This window comes from Anopheles darlingi, chromosome 3, assembly GCF_943734745.1.
Source record: "Anopheles darlingi chromosome 3, idAnoDarlMG_H_01, whole genome shotgun sequence".
Taxonomy (NCBI): domain Eukaryota; kingdom Metazoa; phylum Arthropoda; class Insecta; order Diptera; family Culicidae; genus Anopheles; species Anopheles darlingi.
In genome coordinates, this window is record NC_064875.1 from 50732042 (window position 1) to 50741795 (window position 9754).

The 9754-nt window shown below is 49.1% G+C and overlaps 2 protein-coding genes across 7 annotated transcripts in view; one reads left to right on the forward strand and one right to left on the reverse strand.

The window, feature by feature from the left end:
- LOC125955846 (receptor expression-enhancing protein 5) overlaps positions 1-6327 on the reverse strand; it is a 10156-nt gene extending 3829 nt beyond the window's left edge. The window contains exons 1-2 of one of the 6 annotated variants that reach the window (XM_049687103.1): positions 6229-6327; positions 5530-5697 (exon numbers count right to left, since the gene is read on the reverse strand). In XM_049687103.1, the coding sequence (XP_049543060.1) occupies positions 5530-5659 (130 nt within the window). In that variant the 5' untranslated portion in view covers positions 5660-5697; positions 6229-6327. The other 5 variants (XM_049687104.1, XM_049687107.1, XM_049687105.1 and 2 more) reach the window with 5 other exon arrangements.
- Positions 6328-6824: 497 nt separating this feature from the next.
- Positions 6825-8511, forward strand: LOC125955823 (RNA 3'-terminal phosphate cyclase). Its single transcript, XM_049687060.1, has 6 exons — positions 6825-6935; positions 7000-7244; positions 7305-7629; positions 7699-7823; positions 7894-8152; positions 8217-8511. The coding sequence occupies exons 1-6, from the start codon at positions 6888-6890 to the stop codon at positions 8298-8300; spliced, it is 1086 nt and encodes a 361-aa protein (XP_049543017.1). The 5' UTR covers positions 6825-6887; the 3' UTR covers positions 8301-8511.
- Positions 8512-9754: the final 1243 nt, after the last annotated feature.

Here is a 9754-nt window from a genome sequence, read left to right on the forward strand (position 1 = left end):
AATCATAAATCACATTCCCAGGTAGAGTGTGTCCGGTTTGGTGCAGCAGTGGGAAGCGCACGAAACAAATGTGTGTTTTTAGCTTTCGCTTCATCGGCTGCAATTGTAATGGCGATTCTTTGACTTTGCTGAGCGCTAGGGCAAATCCGCGGACGACCGCTCACAGATGGTGCCTTCATGCTTCTCGGAAACGGTAGAACGCTTTCTTTGCTTCGTTATTTTTACGCCAAATTTGCTTGCGCCGGGACAATGCACTTGAACTTGAGAATCCATCATCCACGTCACGCATCGGCTGACCTTCGGTAGCCACCACGATTTGCACTAATTGGAATTGTATATAATTCGATATCAATCGGCATTCGAGAGGGCAGCTCTCGGAGTCAATATGCCGAGACTAACCACGCACAAACTGTACAGGTGTGATTGTGCGCCCATATCAGATCAGCTGAGCGGTTGCTCAACCACTACAATCACCGCAACACAACGATGGCCCCGCCGTTGCGAAAGCTACCAGCCCAACACGTCGCGCATCCGGCAGAGGAGGCTTTCACAACGGATTTTATGGGAACCGCATTTTCAAAAAGCAGACCACCAAGGCTCATGTTACATGATTCCGATTCCTCTCTCTCTCTCTATCTCTCCGGTACACCGAACATTCCTTTTCCCTTTCGAGACGATGAACGCACTACGGGGTTTTACTTTCGCCGACCGATCGACCTCCGGAGCGACGCATCAGCAACCAAGCGCGAAAACTAGACCACGATCTCTGGAGATGAGTTATTTCCAAAGATTTGGATATCGTAATCCTTGTGGACGACGATCACCGTGTTGACCGCCGAAACGGCTTCTTCACATACAACTAAACTTCCACGCAAGCAACGATGGCACTACCCTAGTTCCTGCTGATCAACACTAGCCCCTTGTCGAGACCTGCACCACCTCCCCTCTGCGATCACGAACTGAACGCGTGCGATCACTTCAACGTTAGAATGAGCAATGTTTTCGCAAACTGGAACGATTAGTTCAGCATAAAATGCCAGTAACGTGGGGAACCGAGCAACCATCGACCGACCTAATGGAGCCACCGTGGAAACTAGCCAACTCAACGATTGTACCGATACAGAACGAGGCACACAGAGATAGGACAGCGCAGCAGCGAAGAAAGAAACACACGAACGAACAGGCGAACGAACACGCCGGATGCGTGGCGCTGAGTCAAGTTCAAAGTGCTGCTTATGTAGGGTGCCAGCCAGCGGTTAAACGCGATGCCCGATCATCAAGCAGACAACAAGAGACCTTCCGCCATTCTCCAGCGTTTGGCTTTGTTGCTGTTGGCCGCGGTGAGCGCGTGATACCAATCCTCGCCGGGATCGGGATGGTGGCTGTCTCCGGAGGATTATTGACCTGCGTGGCCACAGTCGCGGCACGGCACGGCACGGCACGGCATGGCAGGACCACAAACACACACGCATTCCGCGCAAAGGGGGGTTTCCATTCGCGCAAAAGAAGAAAGGGTATTATCAATTCGCCGCGCCCGAGAGTGTGTGGCAGAATAATGTACAAATGGTCTGTAACATTTTTGGGGTTTCCGCTTAATACAACACTTTAAAGATAAAGGGGCATAAGGGCCCGCGCACTTGTGAAAGTGTGCGCTTTGTGTCGAGTGAAAGCGCGAGTTCGAAGTGCGTCACTGACTCAAGGGGCAATGTGGTTCTGAAACACCCATTATGACTATATTTATACATGATGATAAATCGGAAATGGAAGTGTACCATGTTTCGCAAGGAAAGTAGAAGAGATAGGACAATTTGAACTGGAATTCAAGATAGTGCTCAAGAGCTGCTTAGAACTAGAACAGACAGATATGCGATAGCAGTGAGAGCATAAGCATTCCAGAGTGTTAGTATAAGAGCATGAGTTAGATCATCTGACATAAAAGATGAATAATAACAGTTTAACAAAACCAATGATTGATCGGAAGACCCCCTTAAAGCCGGCACTAAGCAAGATATTTTAACTTAATGATAGTAGCCCAACCAACCGTCCAGAGGGAATGATTGGCGTCGATGCCCCGCCATGGTCGTGGTGAGGACGCCAGCTAACATGTACCCAAGCGACACGAACACACCCAGCACTATCATCCTGGGCCACACTGCGCTACGACACGCTGTGATGAAACGCAACCAAAGAGCAACGCTAACCGTGCCCCATCGCGAATAAACCTCTCTAATTAAGGTTCTGCCAAGTTGCACCAATGCACGATGAGAGGCACTCTTGACTGACGAAGATTGTACTTAAGATAGAGCGCAAGATGAGCCCCAATACCACCCAATTAGTGTAAGTAACTGACACACCTTATCGCAGGTCTTTCCCCCCTCCCGCTTTCAACATCATCGGCCGAGGTCAAATGCACCCGCGCCTGGAGGCGCCTAGCTGACGAATCGAAGTCCAACCGTGTGCATTTGCACCTTATTTGTATGGCTCGCGGGTTGTGCCGCACCGGTGAGCGTATTGCCACGCACTCGGCGGCAGCGGTTGCGCGGTCTCACAACGACGACGACGACGACGACGACGACGACCAAGCGACGTCGGCTTCTCGTTATCGCGAAGCTAAAATATTGACGAAGGTGAGTTGGCACACAGGTATGGGGACAACCGGTTGGTTGGCGCTTGTGTGCGATACGTCGGGCGTCGTAGAACAACTCAAGTAATTAAGATACCGCGAGAAAAATCTCCGGAAGGGTGACCTTGAATCCATTTTCCGTATAAAGACGGAGAGGGTTTTCCGAAGGAGGCACACATTGACCGCATATCTGCTTTAAAATCACTTCACGCAACATCACCTAGGTAGACCTTCGATGCAGCATTCTTGTCCGTTGAAGGCTTCTGTATCCATCGAAGAGGGTCAAAGGGCTGCCTAGTACCATATACGCACGGTTGGCGGCAGCAGACGTACGTCTCAATGTCCGCACTTGTTGTAAACGCATTCAGGCATTTCATCTACGTCATTGCTTTATAGCGAATCAATCAATCGTGATTCATGCTGCAAACTGCGCTTCAATAATCACCCTCACTGCTCCACGGTGGGTCTCAAAAAGGAGTTAATAGACGGCCGCGAGCAGCACTCCCCACCGCCGATCGATACGGCGTTCAAGGAAGTTGTGGTGATTCCGCGGCGATTCTGCAATCTATATATGATACAGAAGTCTCGCTTTACAAGTTAGAATTCGCGATATCGATCGAACATCATGTCCAGCACTCCGGTCCGGATTGTTGCAGGATCTGCTTCCTGTGTGTCCATCAAATGGGGTTTAAATCATGCGAATTACACAAGCGGCATGAATCATCCAAGCTCCGGAGCTCCGAATGCTTACCCTAAGCAGGGTAGCTTGGCAGAAGTGGAGTTGAGTGACAGAAGCACGTGGCCGCTAAGTGCAGTGCTAACGAGCGATGATACTAACGCACGGCACGCACACGCTCGCACAGGTGTTGTTGAAGTGGCCACGCTGACGCTGTTCTCGGTAAAGTTCTCGTAGGAACGATCTCCCGTCCCCCACCGCGCACGGGTGCGCACACGTTACATAAGCAATTGTGTCATTACGAGCGAGCACAAGCGATCTCTATCGCTGGCTAAACGTCCCCCCGGGATGGATGAATATACGAATTCAACGCTCAACAAACGACACGATAGAGAACGTGCCTCAAACGCCCATCAAACGGTTTTTTCATAGTTTCCAACGTCATCCTTTCCGACCGCACCATGATCAAGTAGAAGCGCAGATATTCGATTTGACGTAACTGTAAGCCGCCACAAAAAGATTGCGCGTGTTGAAAGAGATCGAATAAATTAACCAGCGAACTGACGCTGTGTCTGTTCATTACATTGTTCTGCGGAGATGAGACGAGGCCAGGAAGGTGTGGCGGATACGCCAGGAAGATACACGAGGATCGTTGAGGATCGTCAGCGTGACAACCAGAGACGACATCATCAGCGTTTTCCGTATAACGCGTGCGTGTGTGCGTGTCGTTGCCGTCCACGAGTCCGAAAATCCCGAGGTGATCCTTGAGGTGCGCTAAAATTAACCAAACCAGCAGAGCATCCGCCGGGAGAGCGAAGCAACAAGCAGCATCCACACACGCCCCCAGACCGATCCAGTGGTACCGGGGAGGCGGTGTTTGATCGATTGCAGAAGACACGATGCGGCGGTGCGGTAGGCAAGGTCGCCATGCGTAAGGAGCAATTCAAAGCATCGTGTTCGCCTCGTGCCGGTGCTTAACCGAACGCGGCTTCGAGGATCGCGTGCTTCGAGCATGTTCTGAGTGGATTTGTCATGCTGAGCGGCAGCAGCAAGAGCATCTCTCTACCCGTTCTTTGCCGAAGCGATAAGCGATTCGAGTTACGACATGCCACAAAAACCAGGTAGCGAATGAGTCAATCGATGTGGCATTTTCATGCCGTCACTCCGAGCGAACCAATCGCGATCTGTAGATTAGCAAACGTTCTGACTCTGTAGACGGAGCTGTACGGTTTGCTTTGCAGGAGGAAGTGATAAGAACAGCGAGGAGCGAGGCTTTTACTTCCATCCGGTTTGTCGTCGCCGAGAGCCGTATGGAGCGCGGAGTCATCGGTGCGGGACGAAGATTAGATAATAATGCAAAAGTTTTGTTGTTTTTGGTTGCTATCGCCATCGCAACGAAGGAGCGCCTTTCGTAAGGTGCTGGGATAAGCACAGAAAATGCAATGGCCAACTCAACGTTTGCTTCTAAATTAGAGTAGGCATTGACGATTGGTTGGGGATGGCTGTATGACCTCTAAAAGACATGCAAATGTATTCCATATTTCGAGGTTTTCAATCTGGATACAAAAAAGGGGGTGAATAGGCTCAACTAGACATGTGATACGCCCGAATCATGATTTGTGGTCACTCGTCACTGAGTCCGACGTGCTTGGTGGTTGAATAATAAATCCCCGGATGCAGTAGACCATCGTCGCGGCCCCTTGAAAAGGGGAGGACAGTGAGGGTGTTGCTTTCGTGATTGTTACTTCCACGGTACACAACCTCCACTATAGTGCTTGCATTCGCCTGTGACGGTCAAATTAACGAAGCGCAGGGAGCTGACGTTGAGGTGTGATATAGCGAATCATGCATCATGCACCAGACCATATTACAGCCTGTTAGGAGGGGATGCTTCGGTTGCCAAGGTCACCGACGAGTGAAGGAGATGATAGTAATGCAAAGGCGGACACGAAACGGGATTGATTGTTCCGGGAAGCCAGAACGGCGTTTCGATGCAAAAAAAATCGATGAAATGTGTTTCAACAAGGGAATGGCTGGTTTGCCGGCAGCCGGCCGCTCGCATCCTAAAAATATCCTTCCACCAGAACGCGCACACACCAGTTCTCGGTTCGCTCTATCTCGCTCTCAGCCGGCAGTCTCCATCGTACGCGTCATCGTCAACTTGAACTGAACGGCCTACATCCAGAGGCAGGGAGGGATAAAGGCAGCAGGAGAAAACGGCAAAACTTACCCAAAAATATGTACAGCCGCGGCACGTTCGTCTTCTCTTCGGCGAGCTTGAAGAATTGGGTCCACGGTTTCGACTCATCCTTCAGCGATGCGTCGATCGATCCACGGATTTCTTCGATTTTGTTTGCCATTGCGAACCGTTGTTTGCGCGGATTTAACTGATTAGTTCCTGCCTAATTAGTGGCAATCCAGACGATGATGGATCCCCGTGGCGTTCGCCGGGTTTCGTGTGATGTAATTCGGTGCAATCCGACAATCCGGTGGCACACAAGAGGACGCATGCAACCCCGGCACGGCACGGTTAGCGAATGGCATGAAATGAAAAAGGTTAAATATTCAGAAACTCGTAAAGCCACACAGTAGTCGGTGGAAGAGATTCTCCGGTTATGTTCAATTTCCACTTTAACGTCCGGATGCCGGAATTGAAAAGGTTTCTTTTCCGCAATATGCTAATTACAAGCGGATCCCTTCGGCGCATCCACCATGGCGATGCGGACCTCTAACGCAACAGTTTATAGCACCCGCCATACGTGAGAATAAAAAGGACACCAACGCCAGATCCTGTTTTTCCAAACTAATTCGATTTTGGTTTCGCAACGGTTTTTCCAGAACAAAACTTCACACACTTGCCGAAAAGTGGCGTTACGCGTGGGGTAGGGAAGGTCGGGCAGGAGTCCTGCAGGACCTTTTTTACTATCACTTGCCTGAAAAAGGACACGCTCGTCGTTCAGCCGATTGTCTCACTCCAACGGTTTCTCAGAAAATGAAGCCGCGCCGGGCGACATTTTGCACTAACACCGCGACAACAACAACCGTCGTGTGTAGTGGTGAGCGATCGAATCTTGCAGTGGTGTGCGTTTTGGGGAGCCGTTTGTCTTGGGTCGTTGAAGCCAGGTTCACTTTGAAATTGAAAAATCAACTCTTTTCGTTTTCTAAAGTGCCGTTTGGTTTTTGATAAGCACCATGAGATTAATGCTGAAGAAAAATGTGGTATTTACCCGAAGCGGACTACGCATTCGCTAGCATTCTCTGAGATTGCTGGAAACTGTAAACTAACCCGTGTATGAAAATCCGGGTATGATACAAACAAAAGATGTAAAAATCTTTCAAGCTTTTCAGTTTTAATTTTCTACAACTCGCTTATAACTTAAGTTTAGAAAATAAGCTGTTCTGTTTTATGCTTCGGCCTGTTCGTTCAAGCCGGCTTGTCAGCTAGGTTCATGGACCACCCTGTCGTTTGTTGTTGCTCCCAGATGACACGCACACCAATCCAATCTGTCATCCGGACGAGTTTGGCGGTTGATGGCAAAAAGTGGAAAAGGATTCGGATTTGGCCGGAAATTGAATATCTCGTGAAACATGAACAAAAACTCTCTTTTCGATATCGATGGTAGTGTTCTGGAAGGGGTAAGTTTGTAGTTATCAGAGGCCACTGCCAGATAAACCTTTAAATCTTTCCGTTATTCACCAGGGAGGACAAATTCTGCGGATGGCTTTATGCTTCAGCGCTCTCACGAGAACACCGGTGAGGATAAGACAGATACGGCAAGGACGCAAAAAACCGGGTCTGGCCGCTCAACATCTGGCCGGAGTGGAGCTGCTGCGCGATATGTGCCAAGGCCGTGTCAACGGAGCATCGCTAGGTTCAACGGAAATCGAATTCTATCCAAATCACATCGGACAAGGACGATTTTGTGGACACGTCCAGACTGCAGGGTAAGGAGTCGCTGTTTGCCGATGTGATGTGGCTACTAACTCATACTGTACGGGTTACAGGAGTATTTCACTTTTGCTACAGGCTGCCCTGCCAATAGCCATCTTCGCTCCCGGACCTATTACTCTCGATTTACGTGGCGGTACCAACGCAGATATGGCTCCACAGGTGGACTTTCTGTCGGAAATATTCCGCCCGAACCTGGAACGATTCGGAGCTTCTTTCGATTTTGATCTCCTCCGACGAGGATACTTCCCGAAGGGTGGTGGTCACTGCAGTGTCGCTGTAAAGCCCGTACATTCCCTCCGACCGGTTCAACTGACGGACGCCGGAAGGGTACAAAGTTTCTTCGGATGGAGCTACGTTGCAGGATCGTTACCAATAAAGGTTGGTATTGGTTTGTTTGGCTGCCGCATGTTGTCATGATGATAATTCTTACTTTTTCGTCCACCCCAGATTGCTCACGAAATGTCGAGTGGCGCGAGATCGATTCTGCAGCAGATTGGGCCCGGTAAAATCGACATTCAAGTTTACAAAGAAAGCCCAGATGTGGCACCAGAGGGAAACTGTTCCGGGATTATGTAAGTACACCAACGGAAATCAAGTTTGTTCATATAATCTAGCTGTGAGATGGTCTTTGAATGGTTTCAGATTAGGCTGTGAGACGAACACTGGTGCCATTCTTGGTGGATCCGCACTTGGCGGCCGGGGGAAACAAAATGGACAGTGTGGAGCAGAGGCTGCACAGGAGATTCAAAGTGCAATTCAGGCCGGCGCTTGCGTTGATCGACACGTTCAGGACATGGTGATCATTCTGATGGCCCTGGCAGACGGTCGTAGCCGCATCCGTACGGAACCGTTGACTATGCATACCAAAACGGCTATCTACATATCGGAGCTGATGACAAAGGTTCGTAGATGGTGTAGCTCTGCAATGATCGGAATCGTAACCAGTTGACTTTCTTTTTTTAAAGGCAAAATTCAACATAATTGAAAACAATGGCCAGAATGTGGTAATCGAGTGTGACGGTATCGGTTTGCTGAATCCGTTTCAATAACTTCACCTTCCTGATTGGGGTGTGAACACCTATTTCTACGGTAACAGAAGGAAGGATGGAAAAGATCCTGTGATTAGCGTAAATCAAGTAAAAAGTTCTCTTAAACTTTTAATATTGTGTTGCGCATTTGCTTTAAACCGACAGTTTGACGTCCAAACTCGCGATAACTGTCATTTGCAAAATATATTTCTCAATTTTGAGTAACTCTTATGACAAACTATCAAGATTGTTACCTAGGCATGACCATTGATGGTGCTTATTTATTAAAAAGCTATATTCTTCTTCTTTTACGAACCTATCAGTACCGATTTTAACGATCATCATGTTGCCCAAGTCCATACGATCAGTTTAAATCAATTAGGACCAATGGCGTCCATTTTGACTCATTAATTCATAAAGGATTTCCTTTTGATTAGGGATTGCGTCTGTTAGTACATCGTCCATTCTCATAACTAATGCCATGGCCGCCTGGATGCTCTTGGATTGGGCTGGATTGGTGTTTTTTTACTTTGAGTATAATCTTCAGATGGTATGTTTTCTGGTGACCAAAAACTTTTTTTTACTAATATGCGTAAACACCACGCTTTCTAGAAACAATTACTAACTACTTCTTCGTTGATAGCACCAATGTATGTCCACCATGTCTTTATAGCGTTGATCTGTAACATCTGTTCGGCATTCCGCTTCCGAAATTGATGGTGAAACATATGCCTAAAACATGCAATACCTCACTAAGGCCATACAATAATATTGAGAATCATTGCGTGGTCATCGTGATAATTCGTGGATTTACATTTCGAAAAGGACGCCTTAAAACTGGACACAAACGTTTCGAGACTTGATGAGGTAGGATGTAACCAACTGCGTAGTGTGTATTGGCGCTGGAAGCTTATGAATGATACAGAAAAGAGCGGAGGTGGCACACGATGCCCATTCCGGTCTGGCGACGCCTGGTCAGACCACTGACGGCCACTGACCAACACCGTGCGGCACCCACGCATCACGCTCATATGGACAGTTTCATGGCTCCAGCGTGCACCCTAGTGGTGCGGGTGACGCGTGCGACGACGACGGACGACGAATATGAACGAAGGCAACTTCCCACTACAAAACCTCCGTTCCATGCCGCCGTGCCCCAAATGATCGATCCTCGCGGTCGCTCTGAAGCATCCACTTGGAGCTGGCCGTTTTCCAGCCGCGCAGCTCAGAGGGTGAGCGATGGTTTGGGGGGAGAGGGGACAGGGAAAGAATGGAGCAGACATCAGAAGAGGTTGCTGTTTCTCTTTTTCTAACTGTGACTGCCGGTGCTGTTGCGATGGCAAGCGCGTGCGTACCGAACAACGAGTTCCCCGACGCACGATGTGGCCCTCCGGCGTGGCCTTCTCGCTTCGTCGTCGCACAGGCGGTCGGACGGTTGGTCGGTCGGTTGGTTGGTTGGTTGGTTGGTTCGGTTT